The following is a 16,553-nucleotide window of genomic DNA, read 5'->3' on the forward strand; positions in this document are numbered from 1 at the left end:
CAGCAGTTACACATGGATTTGATCTACTATACTGCAGGCCTCAGTATTTAGTAGAATGGTCCGTATTTTATTGTAATAACAACAAAAGTGAAAAAGTAAAATTTGCAATTTTTAATAGTCCAAAAAGGACAACAGAACCTTGAATTTTATTTGTATTTACATTTTAACATATTGAACAAGTTAGACACTTCTGTTCTCCCAAAGAAGCTCTGCAGCCTTTAACATCATTATGAATGTATTGATGCTTTTTTTTTTGGTCCTCCATTTATTTCACACAAATATCTGGAAAATGAGAGAACACTTCAGTATTGAGTAGTATTCATTTTTGAGTAATTATTAAGTACATTATTGTCCACTTACTCTGACTGAAATAAGTTCCCATGAACCATTGTAAAAACTTTCTTTATGTTATCTGAGCCTCATAACAGACTGCTTCATGTCTATTTTCCATGCATCTTATTTTCAGGATTACGTGTTGGTCAAGTTATGAAAATAAGTTTTTTAAATGTTAACTGCATGAAGTACAAATGAACAGCTCCAATATTATTTTTAGAGCTGTATCAGCAATGTCATTGTTTTTACCCATAGAGCTGATGAATTGAATAAGCAGATTTTTTTTAAACCAGATACTTTGAATTTCTCCCATAATATACAAACTTATATTTGCAGCAATACAAAATCAATGCTTTATCAGAGTTAAACATTTTTCAGCTGGAAGTTTTTACACTTTCCTTTTTCCAAAATGACCCTTGGAAGAAGTTTATGGATAAAAACAAATAAAATAAGTAAACAGCCATTCTTGTCGGTCAATAATGGGCAAATACAACAAAGTACAAAATAGTAAGTTAATGAACAAACAAACACACTGGTAAATATTCTTAAAAGTGAAAATTGAGTAAATGGATTAACTTAGCAAGATTGGTTTACCCTTTCATATATTATCTCATATATTATACACATTTATTCATCAAAGCTAACAAACTAATATATAATGATAATGATAATGAAATAACAATGTCACCTCCTGTCAAACCTAAAGTATATGGTACAAATATCACTTCTTTTAAATTGGCAGATAATGACCATCATGTCTCAGTTTTAAGAGATTAGTCCAATGTTGCAAACTTGCAAAGACACAACAGATAGTCTCAGTTCATTATTCAAAGTCACTGATTTTTTTGTAACATTTAATTGTGCTTATCAACACTTGTCATGTCTGATAAAGTCATGATCCCCCACCTCTCATTCACTGTAAAGACTGTGGCTAAACTATGACACTGAATTGACATCTATATAAATATATCTATATTGATAATAAACAGTTATAAATTAAAATTATAAAAAGTTAAATCATTACTGAGATGATTATAGTATCTCAGTAATGATTTAACCCTGAAATGTCACTAAAACACTCATTTGTTTCATTGCACAACAAATAGAAACATGTCTCGTAGTCTTTCAAACTGGTGACATTATTAGCATGCTGTTTGAATTATAAACAGACAACTCTCTAAGACTTGAGAGTTGTTTAAAGTTGAATTAAATTCTTCCGGCAGGGTGAGACAACTTGACACATGTTTGATTCAGGTGAATCTTTTCAACAGCAGATGTCTAATTATTCTCCTGCATGAAGGAAACAAATGTGTGTGACTTGTTACTGTAAAGGACCATGATTTCATCAGGTGACCATGCTTCTACTGTGTATTAATTCTTAACATGTTTTACATATATGACACATTCCCACAGGCAGAATAACAAGCCTGGGTTGCAGTTTGATACCTTGATCTAATGACAGCACGCAAAAACACTAAAAGTACTGTTAGTGTTAATATTTCTCTTAATGAAGAGCACATTTTCCAATCCGACTTTCACTCATTTTCAAGATGATTTTGCTCCACTGATGCTGAAAGAAAAAGATCAGAAGAAGATTAACAGGACTGGACAGCAAAGAAAAGATTAATGCCACACCAACTTATATTTATTTTTTCAGTCAATATTCCTTTAATCATTGCTTTTTCTCACGTGAATGATCGGTTTTATGACTTCAGGCATCTAAAAATGATTCAAATAAAACAAACACTAATAAGACAGTAAAACTGTGATGGGTCATGTGGACGTTGTTTTGGTTCAAGGGGAACTTTGTTGGTCAGATTTGATATGTACTATAATATCTTTGTCTCATAGCGAACATGCTAACTTCTAACTGCACAAACAGCCTTTTTACAAGATTGGACATTTGGATTGTATGATGCCATAATGCCCTATGATGCCCTAGTCAGCACACACTTTAAATGAAAAAAAGACAAATAAGCATTTTAAATATTGAACAGAAGCTTTTTTAAATGTTTTTATTTAACTGTTTCCACTATGTTTCAGATAGATGTGGAGGTGTTTTGTAAAAAGTGAGATTAACCAAAATTCCTCATATAATCAAATTCCATTTATGGGAAAACTAAATCAAGTTGTGATTACATGAAATCATTTTCAATAGTTAATGGTTGCAGATAATCACACATCAACAGTAACTGAACCTAACCTCATTTTCAACGGATTTTACAAGCCAAAACATAAATGAGAGCAACACATATCACAGTTTTCTAGCACAGATTACACTTTGAGAGGAACCTTGACCCTTTGGCTGTGACCTTGACCTCATGTCTCCCTCCAAGTGTGTATTGTCTCCCATTAAGCACTCTGCTCCTTTCAGCACAGAGATGTTCAACTGAGACAGTCTGTGCCGCAGTGATAGTGAGAGTGCCGACTACTGTCTCTCATACTGCTGCAGGGACGCCTCCATTCACTGTTTACTGCCCTGAGCTTATTAGAGGGGGCCTCTGGCCCACCCAGAAGAGAAAGACAGAGGATGTTAGTCGTTTCATAAGAGCATAAGTTCACTTTTCTCTATCTATAATTATCTGTTAGATCTCAGAAGGAGCACATCACCCAATAAACGCTCCTCAGTGTCAGCACAGGAAGATAGACGCTCTACACACATACAGCTAACCAACTGTCCTTTTGCTGCCCAGAAAAACTGATGTGAGAGAGCAGAGAGCCACTTATGTATGAGAGAAAGACTAAAAGAAAGAACAAAAAACAGAAAGGCGTGTGAGAGAAGAAGCAGAGATAGAGCTGGAGAGAAGAAGGAGAGATTGTGAGAGGAGGAGAGAGGGGAAGACATTAAAAGATAGGAATAAAAGGAAAGTGAGGAGCTTACGCAGTGAAAAGAGCACATTAAGGGCGACCTGCTGCGACGTAGTGTGAGGAACTTTGAATAACTGCCTCCATTTAGACCAATGTCCTGGTGGTGTGCAGCTATAGGCCTTAAAATGGACACACCAAAAAACAAAAACACCAAAATACATAAATAAAGCATTAAAAAAAAGCATCATAAGCATGTGTTTCTGCACAAATTGACACGTGACACACACACACACACACACACACACACACACACACACACATACACACACGCACACACACACAAACACACGCACACCTCATCCAGCCCTCTCTCAGCTCTCCTCTGTCCCTCTCATTCACACATTTTTCCACATTGGCCGGATTAGGAACACTTTCTCTTGGGTGTGTGAGGCTCCCCACACACAAAGAAACACTTGGGGACAGGATTAGTAGGCTTACAGCGGATTCACATATGTCCAGTTCAAGCAATTGGTATTCAAAGCTTTACACTTTCAAATGCCACCAAGAGAGAGCAAAGCCGACCAGCGCTTTTCTTTGCATTGGCAGCACCTTTATGAGAAGGGCTCTTTTGCTGGGCCAACAATGAGGCCGTGAATACACATTTTTACTGTTCTACGAGGGGGATCTCTTCGGGCGAAAGGCTAGAGCACTGAGTAGAATCTGAATCTGACGGACTTTATTATCGGGGTTTGAAGTGCTGGGTGGCAGGGCGAGCAGACAGACGGGCGGATGGCTGGGATGGAGAGACAGACAGATGGATGGATGGAGGGATGTAGAGGTGGTGGTCAGAGAGAAGAGTGCTTCAGTTACTTCCACATGTTATTGTTGGTTCCTCCACTCCACCTCCACAAAACAGATCTGGAGTAGACTCTTCAGAGTGGAGAAAGAGCTCTCAGCAGCTCAATATAGCCAATACTGACTCAATTTAATGTATTGTCCTTTATTTTTAATACGGCAACACCTTTTGAGGTTTAATGGGTGCTTAAATTTAGTGGTGGGTTGCTTGATTCATCAGTAAATTTGGATGTGTGATAGATGTGCATGTTTTTGTGCATGTGTTAATTTTCATAATTTTATATTATGTGGCTGATTTTAATTGTTCTTGACTTGTTTCTGTTGTTTAAACAGATAAGTATAAACACTGAGTTTGCTTTAAAAACAAAATTGAAGTAAATCATTAAAATATAATATCAACATTTTCTTTTTTTGTATTCTTTCTAAAAATGTTCAGATTATTATTAATCAAAACAGAGAAATAGAGTTTGTTTCTATTTCGTTTTTGTGTTTAATTCTGTTTCAGGGATTTAAAAAAATAAATAAAACACATCAGTTATAAACTCACCATGTTATTATACAAAGACATAAAATAAACTGTCATTTAGTAACACATGGAACAAATGACAAGTTTTATGAAGGTCCAGACATGAGGTGCACACTGGTGAACACTGACGCCCACATGCTGCCATATGGCCAGCAGAGTGCCGAGTGTCTGAGCGGGCATGTTACCTCTGTCCCAGCGGAGGCCCCGCACCCTGCGGCTGCAGGAGCCGCTCAGTGGGAAAGTAATTTCCCTTCCCATTCCTCCTCATTCCCTAAGGAAACCATCAGCCAAACAGCAGAGACTCGGGTTTACATTTTACTATGAAGAACCAACACTGTCTCTCAAAGGTGGACACACTGTTTATGTGGCTAATCTTCTTTTTTTTCTTTTTTTTCTTTTTTTAAAGGAACAGCATGGTCTCCCCTTTTTGGTGCGTTTAATTGGTTATTTCTTTACCTGTGAGATCAAAACATGTGAAAAAAAGAACATTTTTGCGATTTGGTTTCGTGCGTAAAATGTGCATTGCGCAGTCCACAAGAAATGATCAACAGACATGACAGATCATATAAAATGTCTGTTGAAAAATAAAATGTAGGAAACGCGCTCAAAACAACCTCTAATACATGTATAACTTTTACAAAAATGAAACAATTTTTAAACTGACCAGTTTGTCCCAGGAAGAGCAACTTTCTGATCCACGAAGAAAAAAGAAGATAAGAGAAAAGAAGAGGAGAGGAGAGAAGAGGAGAGGAGAGGAGAGAAGAGGCGCGCTGTGCCCCCCAACAGTGTCCTGACAATGGCAGTGAATGGTTGCGCACCGCGGTCACTGGGACAGTCAAAGCACACCGCCCCCTTTCAAACGGGCACGTCATCTTCCTAACTAGGCGTTATGAATAGGAAAGCCGCTTTTGTCTGCCCGCACGTATAAATACCCACTATCAGTGTCCTCCTCACCGCAGAGATACAGAGACACACACGGAGAGAGACAGACAAAGAAAGCCGGCAGACACAGGCAAAGTGGTCACTGATGTGATAAGAAGGACAGAAACGTGGAGCAGAAGGGATACAGACAACATCAGGTGACCAGAGTGACTAAAGGCTTCAGGAGGAAAGAGAGAGAGAGGGAGGGAGAGAGAGAGAGAGAGAGAGAGATGAGAGAGAGAGAGAGAGAGAGAGGTTAAAGAGAGAGAGAGGTTAAAGAGAGAGAGAGGTTAAAGAGAGAGAGAGAGAGAGAGAGAGAGAGAGAGAGAGAGAGAGAGAGAGAGAGAGAGAGAGAGAGAGGTTAAAGAGAGAGAGAGGTTAAAGAGAGAGAGAGGTTAAAGAGAGAGAGAGAGAGAGAGAGAGAGAGAGAGAGAGACGAGACGAGAGAGAGAGAGAGAGGGAGGAAGCCAGCAGCGACCTCCTACCCAACAACCTCGGAAGCGATCTCATAAAATGAATTCAGACTCCAGCCCGAGCAGCAGAGCCTCCTCTCCGGACATGGACAGCTTGTTTCTCCGAGAACACCTCCCTCATCTACATCATCACCACCACCACCCAGGCTCCTCAGTGTCCTCCTCCACGCAGAGCGGTGAGCGCCAGAAGATACCCGAGCACCTGCGGTCCGGAGACAGCAAGTCTGTAGGAAGCAGCAGCAGCAGCAGCAGCAGCAGCAACAAGTATAAACTGAAGAAGCAGGTCAGCGAGGAAGACATGTTCCAGCTCCGCCTCAAGATTAACGGCCGGGAGAGGAAACGCATGCACGACCTCAACCTGGCCATGGACGGCCTGCGCGAGGTGATGCCATATGCGCACGGGCCCTCGGTTAGGAAGTTGTCCAAGATCGCCACGCTGCTTCTCGCCAGGAACTACATCCTGATGCTCACCAGCTCCGTGGATGAGATGAAGCGGCTGGTGGGGGAGATTTACGGAGGGCAGCACTCCGCTTTCCACTGTGGCACTGTGGCTCACCCCGCCGGTACCGGACCACACTCCGGTCACGGTGGCCCAGCAGCTGCAGCCGCCGCCGCCGCAGCCGCAGCCGCTGCCCACCAGATGCACCCTCTCCTCGGGAGCGTGCTGTCTTCTTCCACATCCTCCACCCTGACCAGCGCGCTGCCGGGACTCCCGTCTATCCGGGCCCCCCACTCCTTGATGAAGGGCTCTCCGGCTGCGCCCCCGGCCCTGCAGCTGGGCTCTGGCTTCCAGCACTGGGCCGGACTGCCGTGCCCCTGCACCATCTGCCAGGTGCCTCCTCCTCCACAGATTCCCATCACCTCCACCGGCCTCACGAGACTCACAGGGGAGGGAAAGGACGTGATGAAATGATGCCCGTGTGTCTGACAGACACGCAGAGACAGATATATGTATCGATGCTTGTAAATAGAGAATTCATGGCATGAGGGTGGATTTGGCCTCACTGATGCATGCTGTTGTTTTGTCTGTTTTCTTGTTTGGCGTATGAGAAAAAAATAATGTTATTTTCCTCCTTGTAACAAGGACTTAAAAAGACGATGATTTGCCAGTTGAAGGTAAAACTAAAACGTTCTGTGTCATGCAACACGATGTGGAGATTAAGTGTCACACCACAATGTGAAAGATGGAGGAGGCTGCATGAACATTTTGTTTAATTTTACATATTTTTTTGTATCAGGCGTCATTTTGTGAAAACGAAGAATGCTCTTTGTGCCTTGTACCAAGGATTTTAAACTCGAGTTCTGTATGAAAATAATGACATTTGGCTAAAATGATTCTGCCACTAATTTGTTTTCAAATCTAAGGTTTTAGATTTATTCTTATTTTGTGGCCCATTGTATGTTCATTTGTGCTCTGATTTCGATGTTTACTTTATGTTTATGTTTTTGCATGAAGGTATAGGCTATTGGTGACATCACAGCATGATTGTTTTTGCTGAACTGAATTTGTTATGCCCAGAGACCCCGTGTCTTTATTTTTGTACATTGTTGATGATTGATGAAATATTTATTATCGCCCAGAGTCCCTGGATGAAATTTCAATAAAACTGGAATTATGGATCATATCTACTGTTGTTCTCTCTTTTTTTAAATACTGACTTTGAACCTAAAAAAGTACAAACCATATTTATCACGTACACTCTCTGTTACACTTACTGATGTTTAGTTTAGGTTCAATTTCTTTTTTTTTTATGGTTGCACATTTTCACCCACAGCCTGAATGAAATACAGGCCTACAAACCTGGTTTATTTCCACATAAAGGCAGGATTCATCTCATTAAATCTAATCTCTCATTTTATAAAACATATTTAATTCTAGCATATTCTTTCAGTATTTAATTATTATTTGAAAACATTGTTGTGGGTAATTCTCCAAACTGAAGCGAGGCCTTGGCTTAAAAAACTACCACGGTGTGGTACACCTTTAAATCTGCATTACTTTTACAATATTGCAATTACAATCGCAATACTTTTACAGCATTGCAATTGGTCATTTAGTCTAACAAAAACGGAAGAAAATGGAAATAAATGAATATAATGCAATTTAACAGAAGAGAGTAGATTCAAATAAGTAATTGGGTCAAATGTTGTAATCACAGGCTAAATATCTGAAGTGGAAAACTACAAGTGTGATGATGAAAATAACACAGGCTGTGTTTTTCTTATAAATAATGAATTTTCAAAGAACATCTCATATGGATGATGCACTTTTTTTCTTTCTTTATCAGTTCACTACAATATTTAGGATGAAGCTCTAAAATGAAGAAATTAATACCCAAAAGCTGAAGAGTGATTTTTCAGCAACTATAAGCCGCTTTTACCACTTTCAAATAAATCTAAATGATATAATCTGATCATTTTTATTTTTCTCTTGTCGTATGTTTGCACCTGCAGGCCACAGACTGCACAGTAGCATCAGTTTGTAATGAGCACAGACACGGTGAGACTGGATTTATTTTACATTCACAAAAACTATAACATAAATGTTAAGAAAAGGGAAAATGAGGATGAAACGAGGGACTGGGCTGCGGACTAATGGAGCCCAGTTGTTGCAGAAAGTGATCCGCCTTGGGGAGCGCGGAGCAGTTTGTCCGCCGGGTCCCATGGGTGTTCCTCCGTCTCATCTCTGCAGCGACAGAATGTATGTTTGTGCAGATTACAAGTTAATTGTTCATGGGGGACCAAGAGGAGAAAATCACATCACAGAAAGGCGTCGGGATTACAGGCTACTAAATGCAGAAGATTATACATTCAGAGCCCCTCCTCAGCTTCACTACATGCAAATGAGTGCGTGGATTAAAAAAAAAATACAGAGAGAAAGACAGAAAAAGAAAAGGAGAAGAAGCCCTTTTGTAACTTATTTGGAGGGAAGAAAACACAAGTTTGTGGTTAAGTTGAGAACGAGTGAAAGAGTTCATTTTACACTTCTTGTTTTTGTCTTTAGGAATGAGTATAGCCTGTCTGTCCCTCGCAGCCTGCCAGATGGGATGTAAATAGTTGGGTTGCAGCAATGGCCTTTTAACCACACAACACTGAGGAGGATGTTGTCAAGGGAAGCTGGCGGTTTGCGAGTTAATAGTCATGAGTTGGGGTAATTACTTAAGGTTTATTATGCTCTGGTTTCAAAGGAAATGGACCCTTCAATGGGCCGAGAAATACTTCTTAATTCTGGCTAATTAGGAGCTGAGCAAAGCAGAGACAACTGCTGCCGCGGCTGCTGCTGCCATCAAGCACTGTTAATTTCATTTGTAAGTGAGCCACAAAATAATGCACAAAAGCAATCATGCACATGCAAATAACATACACAAGACAAATGCAAATGATGGTAGTTGCATGTTTAAGGGATGAATGTAAATCAGTGGCGTTTTTTCAGCTTTTTTTTTTTTTGGGGGGGGGGGGGGGGTTCAAGGAGAATGTATCTCATATAGTGATCATATGATAACAGGGGTGTCTCACGGCCTGCACTACTTGGTGATTTACAAGTTTTTTTCTTTCTGCTGTTGCTCTCAGTGTAATCATCTAGAATAAAAAGCAATATACACTCCCAAACAATGATTGAATGATGTGTTGTCTGTCACTGTGTTTATTATAATGGAGGGGCTTAATTATCCTCATTAGACTCTCAGAGTTTTATTTATAGTTTTACCTAATCATGTAAATCCCACTGAGATTCAAATTCTCTTTTTCATGAAGCGAGGCCCGGCAAAGACAGAAGAAAGAAAGTTGGAGACAGAAGAATGATAATGATGCAGCATAACAAATACAAAAACAGATTAAATTAGAGAACAGAAAGATGAAAAAAAGAAAGACAGAGAGGTGGGAAAACAGCAGCAATAAAATGCAGAAATATTTTTATTTTTTCATCAGTATTTGAGCAACTTTTTATTCTACCAATGGGAACCAAACAGAAGAAGCTTTCTGAATGAGATACGAAATGTCTTCAAGAAATCTAAAGCAAATCCAGTTTACTCTGCTTTTTAAAAGTCAAAACTTCAAAGCATAAATGGGAGATAGATTAGGAGATAACATGTGTAAATGAATGAATAATGGAGTCAAAATAAATAAGGCTGACAGAGAGATAAGAGATCAAATGTCTCCATAAATCCTGTGTGGTTTAGTTTGCAGACCGGTCAGTGATGACTGAATGGACTGGTCATCAAATTCTCTTTTCACAAGGCTTGACAAACGATTGGTCCTTTAGAGAGCACACACCTGTTACTGAGAGCCACTCGAGGTTTATCACTTAGAGCTTTGTTCACCCTCTCTTTCTCCCTCTCTCTCTCTCTCTCTCTCACACAAACACACACACACACACACACACACACACACACACACACACACACACACACACACACACACACACACACACACACACACACACACCAACACATATAAACAAGCCTCTTTTTCCCACTCTTGGACACGGATACTAACAAGGCAACAATGCTGTCAGCCCTCCACCCGGTGGCCCTGTGACCCATCTGCCTTTTCCAAAACATAATCTGAAATCTGTAAAGTTGTTTTAATTAAAAATACACTGACAGATGCTTACCAGCTGCATCATAGATATGAACTTCACAAAAGCTGCCGATATAAGGCCTTTTTTGTCTGATATGTACAAACAGTAGGGGCATTTAAAGCTTATAAAACACCAGAGTTTGTGCAAACATCTCATTTGGCAATCGCAGGCGGTCACTGCATTCACTCGGTCTGAAGAGTTCTGCCTCTAATCATCTTTGTATGGAAGTACATGTGTGTGAAGTGGTCTGCTGGTTTGTTTACTTGCTCGGTCAGTGAGCTGCTGCTGTGGGGTTGGTGCCGGAGGGCAGCAATTGAAAATGAATTTCAGATGAATAACGGGCAGTGGCCGCATCAGTCTAGCTTCTCTAGAACAAAAGCAGTTGAGGGGATAACTTATTGACCAGGCTGACAGCCTGAACGAGGCTGATTATAACCGCCTGGTCGTCCTCTGTGTGTGTGTCATAGTCAGTGAAGCAGGTGCAGAGGCCATTCCCTCTCTGTGTCTATCTCTCTTTGCCCTCAGGGAAGCCTTGAGGCCCTCTGCCCTCCTGTCCTCAGCTGATTCCACAGACTAATGTTTAACACATACTGCCAAAACAGAAAGCATATTTCCATCATAAGAGCGCTTTGCCATCGCCATTAGCGACAGAGCTCATTTGCATGTTAATTGTGCAGTTAGAGAGGTGGTGTTGACACTTCCCTTTTGTCCATGCAGGGTCGCGGGAAGTGAGAGGATGGGGCAGCAGGATGACATGCATGTGGGTTATTGTTTCAGGCTACAGTTGGATTGGATCATCTGCTAATATGAAACATTCAAACACAATGGGAAATAAATATAAAGTAAATTTAATTATCTGTAAAAATGTTACAAACTTAAAAAATCTCTCAGACATAAAGGTGTAACTACTAACTATGTTACTGCACTATATTTCAGATTTAATTAGACATTTTGCTTTGTAACATCTATCTGACACCTGAAGTTATTTTACAGATTAAGATTGTACACACAAAACATGTAATAAATTAATAATACATGATTTATTCTTATATAAAATTGTTAAAATTCAGGACTCCACTCCTGACCATCTGCAACATTAAAAAACTGTTTACATGTTAATGCTTTAATAACAGTTACAAAGTAATATAATTAGGGCTGAAACCATTAGTAAAAAATATCTTGGTTTAAACATTTTCATTAAAATGTTGCTTCTCAAATGTGAATATTTAGTGCTTTTCAAAAAATTAGTTGTATGTAATTGTAAATTGAATATATTTGTTTTGGACTGTTGGTTGAAGACATCATCTTGGGCTCTGGGAAACTCTGCATTTTGTGGACATTTTTCACATTTTTTTGACATTTTATAAATTAAATAATAAACCAGGTGAAACACTCTGAAAGGTGCATGACTTTTTCTTTTGATACGCTGAGTACGAAAACTTTTACTCGCAACAGAGTATTTTTACATTGTGGTAATGCGTCACTTGAAAGACTTGTGTGTGTGTTTTAGTAGTAGCAGTGAAGTTGTAGATTGCAACTAACTGAATAGCCCCGCCACCTTTCATGTAGCGTGTAGGAGAATCTATGGTGGCCACGAAACTTCAAATTCAAAGGGTGCCTCTCTGGAGCCAGTGTTTGGTTTGTCCATTCTGGGCTACTGTAGAGACATGGCAGTGCAACATGGCAGCCTCAGTGGTAGAGGACCTGCCCCCTATGTTGGTATAAAGGACCATTCTACGGTAATGAAAACACAACGATTCACATTTTCAGGTGATTAAACACAAATGAAAACATACTTATGAATATTATATTTAATTTCTGCCAAGTCCGTTCTGCAAAATTGTACACACTGCACCTTTAAGTAAAAGATGTAAATACTTTCTCATTTAAATAAGGATCATGTGAACATGATGTCCTCATTGTCAACATTTTTAATTATGGGCCTATAAAATGAAGAAAACACAACACACAGACAACCTCGGTGACAAAACGCGACACGCTGTGTTACGCACATCTTAAAATATGCACAAGACACACACAAACACACACTTTGATTTGTCCACGCACAAACCAGTTTTGGTGTGAGTTTTGTGTGATAAATACAGATTCAACCACACAGAAAGTGTGTGTGTGTGTGTGTGTGTGTGTGTGTGTGTGTGTGTGTGTGTGTGTGTGTGTGTGTGTGTGTGTGTGTGTGTGTGTCTGCAGTAATATCCTCCTACAGTGACTGACAGATGGCGTTCAGTGTTTGGCCGTAAATGTGCTCTCTGAGTGTTTGTCTGTGTGCCAGTCGCCTGTAGTTTGGAGACTCCCCGTGAGAGTCTAACTGTCCTGACACTGCTCAAAACCAACTGTCCTTGATTGTCAACCATGGATGAACTGCAGCGTATGTGTGTGTGTGTGTATGTGTGTGTCAGTATACTGTATGTGTGAGTGGGTATGTATGCAGTGGCCTTCTGGAAAGAGTGGAACAGGCCAGGGGCGCAGATGTTAATGGGTGAAATCTATCTATCTAAATCTCTGGCCACCACATGCTTTAAATCTGCCTGGAGGAACGAGTCTCTCAGGAAGATGACACGGGGAAAACAGGGCAGGAGAACCTTTTAAAAATATATATAATATAGGAAACAAGGAGAAGATTTTGTGTGTGCATGTGTGTATATGTGTGCCAGCTCTGGGCCTGGCAGAGTGCTGGGTGACAGTCCCCTCTCAGCAGGGAGAGTTGGGCGACAAAGTGAAACATGGTCGTGAGGAGAGCGAGCCATGACTGAAGCCAAGAACAGACAACACAAATAGAGAGATCAGACCACCTCTTTGTTAAAAAAAAAGAAAGAAAGAAAGAAATAAACGTGTTTGATAACGTTCCTTCAGTGGAAATTATGTGAAAACAAGGGACAAAAAAGTTTTAAAATAAAGGGTTTTGAATGTGGACCAATTTTTTGTTGTTGGCTTTGGAGGCAACATGATGTCCATCTGTGTTTGACACAGTATTTAGTGGTTGATGGTCATTAAAATGGACTTCGCCTTCGCCTGCTGTGAAATTACTCTCCTAATAAACACCTTTAACCAGCCTGAGACTTTACAGGAGAGTGATTGCACCTGACAAAGTGTCCTTACTGTATAATCAAAACAATAGATACATTGGAGAAGAGGACATTATTTGCTGTATCTGGACGTCACAGAGTGTATTATCATGGTAAGGCAATAAGGCAAGCTGTGTTCAAAAGTGTGTTTGAAGTCATTAATTTATACCAAAATCCAGGTTATTATAACTAGGGTCTTATTTTTGTAGTTTTGGCCTTTGGTCTTTTTGTTATGATAATATTGTAGTCGTCAAGTTGATTGTTGTGATCTGGCAATGCAGAAACATCGCTACAGCAAAGTATGAGCAAACAAGTCACAAACAAGCCAACATGTTTAACCACATTATGCAAATTGCTTCATTTACAAGTAAAACTAAAACTGGATGCACCTGTAATGATGTTAATAATCCCTCGTTAAAGTACTCCAAATTAAACGACCAAACACATCATTTGACTGCGTGCACTTCACTACAGGGTTGTATGGTCCAATAAGTGAATAAATATCAGTAGTTACTCTGAACAATACATAATTATATATTATAATTATAGAAAAAGCTGCTGACAATCTTTGTCTGTGTCTGTGTCTGTGTGCAGATGGGCGTACTTTTCTCTGTCCAGCGCCGGCATGTGTGTAATATGAAACTTGACTTACCTTTGGAAAGAGCTAAGCTACCAGTTTCCCCCTGTTTGTAGTATTTATGCTAAACTAAGCTGTGTTTAAGTCAAAGTGTGTTGACCTTTAACACAGAGGAAACAGTACTGTTGCTATGGTTACCTTGAGTTTATAATAGGCTATACCAATCTGACATCTGCCAGCCAATCAGAAATTTTCTGTAGCCATGCTATAAATACAACTTAAATTCAAGGATATAAAATATTTGTTATTACAGTCAAACTGAAATATAACTGAAACAAATGTTGATTTCTTTGACTTTTAAATGGTCTTGCGCCCATTTCAGAGGAACATTGTATTTTAAGTAAATCACAAGCTGTATGTGATCATGGTTGAACTGAAGTTATCCAGTCCCACTCTTTTTAGTTTTTAGTTTATCTGTTAGTGAAGTCAAAAAGTGAGATTAAAACAGGCTTTTGGGAAATGCACCAACTCCTCTGTTGGCAGCAGAGTAAAAACAGACATTACACCCCTCCAACTCGAGATACGTGGCTTGGCATCAGCCCACATTTACAAAAGCCAGTCTAACCTTCTTCTCTGTCATGGATCAGTTGGCAGCAGAAGTAACGCACATCACACCTCTCCACCCTCATTCTCTCTGCCCAGATGTTAATCCACTTCCAACTGCCAGCTGAGCTGATACAACTATATCTAAAAAGCTCTTCAACAAAGAAACTCAATCATGTCCCAGGTTTCTCCGAGGACTTTAGACCTTTTCATTACGTTTCCTTAGGTCTATATGTGTGCTCTGGCAGTGCTGTTAACCCAGGCGTTAGCCTGCTACCTAACCCACTCTGTGAGCTGGCAGTGATGTTAAGGCAGACATTAGCCTCATCCCTCTGGCCTGAATTCAGCTGGCACGTTCGGACCTCATTGATGGTGCTGCCAGGCGGACTCCGTCACAGTTGGTGATTTTGATCAATATCAACGTTAACAACACCCAGACAGCTTGTTGGAGAACAAACAAACATGTAAATAATGCATCAACACGTTCTGACGTTTGGATGAGGTGGTTATTGTTGAAGAGGGCAAAGAGAGTCACACATTAATTCGACCTCAGAGATCAGCATGTGTGTAGCTAGTGTGTGTGTATGTGTGTGTGTGTGTGTGTGTGTGTGTGTGTGTGTGTGTAACATGTAGAGTATTAATGTTTAGCTAAAAAAAGTGTCACTTAACTTATCTTCGCTCTACTTCCCTATTGTTTCATCAATGGAGATAGCCATCAAAAACACACCAAGAGAAATGCAGTGCTGAATATGAACATAAATATATAAAATATATGCAAATAAACATGAAGACCACCAAAAACAAACAAGTCAAGCTGGAGGCACAAAATCAGAGGACATTAATAATGATATCAAATAATTATTTATCCAGTATTTTTTATGTCAGACATGGAAAGCATCTCTCCATCTTGATGAGGGTCTATTGACTGTGAAACCACCAGGGACAAAAATTAACCAAAGTCCAGGGTGTCATAGTTTTAATTGTCTGACATGCTGTGTAATATAAATATGCTCATAAAAGATATAACCAAAATATTTAGTAAGTGATAACTCCTCAAATCTTGGTTGAATTTCTTTTCCTTATGCAGCGGTTCTCAACCTGGGGTCTGGGGGACACCCAGGGGTCTTTGAGGGGCTTCCAGGGGGTCCCCAGAATAATGGGGAATATTTTAATTTGACTGTTATTTCAATGAGAGAATGTATCGGAGTGACTAATCTGTTCGTAGGTTTCTAACTCTTCACTGTTAATCTGCCAGTCAACAGTATAGACTGAGACTACATCTTACCAAATACAGGTCCATGCCCTGTGTGTATCACGTGGGGTCCTTGACACCAAAAAGGTTGGTGTCCTCAGTGTTACCAGTTAAGACAAGCTCACTTAAAGGACTAGTTTGACACAGGTTCTCATTGTTGTGCCTTAATAAGGATACCTTTGTATTGTATACCTTTAATGTTCTTCATTGTGAATCGTTGTGATTTGTGTTTGAGGTCTACATCACAGAGGAATAAGGTATATCAGACTTTGGATAAACACACAATACTTGTAATACTGCTTGTGAGATTTGCTGACAATAAGAAAAATAAACAACCACATCCTGCTTTTCTGAGCCGTTATGAAACACAATTCTGGTTTCCTACAGTGAACTTAGAAACCTATTGTTGGGTTTAGATATGATTATTTCTCTCTGCTGCTTTGTATCTAATAATGAATTACAATATTTGAACATTTTGTTAATCTGCATAAGTTTGCCTGCTGCAGGACAGTCAGTCAGCAAGGTCAACCACAGAACAGCAAC

The 16,553-nt window shown here is 39.8% G+C and overlaps 1 protein-coding gene and 1 long non-coding RNA gene across 3 annotated transcripts in view; both read left to right on the forward strand.

The window, feature by feature from the left end:
* The window catches only part of LOC133991596 (uncharacterized), a 227,111-nt gene that overhangs the window by 150,764 nt on the left and 59,794 nt on the right, over positions 1 to 16,553 (forward strand). The window lies entirely within an intron of this gene.
* olig3 (oligodendrocyte transcription factor 3) lies at positions 5,957 to 6,829 on the forward strand. Of its 2 annotated transcripts, XM_062430781.1 has the most exons (2): positions 5,957 to 6,503; positions 6,537 to 6,829. In XM_062430781.1, exons 1-2 carry the CDS (start codon positions 5,957 to 5,959, stop codon positions 6,827 to 6,829), a joined length of 840 nt encoding a protein of 279 aa, XP_062286765.1. The 2 variants fall into 2 exon arrangements, with proteins under 2 accessions (XP_062286765.1, XP_062286764.1); XM_062430780.1 differs by having other exon boundaries at positions 5,957 to 6,829.

This window comes from Scomber scombrus, chromosome 12 (assembly GCF_963691925.1).
Source record: "Scomber scombrus chromosome 12, fScoSco1.1, whole genome shotgun sequence".
NCBI lineage: Eukaryota > Metazoa > Chordata > Actinopteri > Scombriformes > Scombridae > Scomber > Scomber scombrus.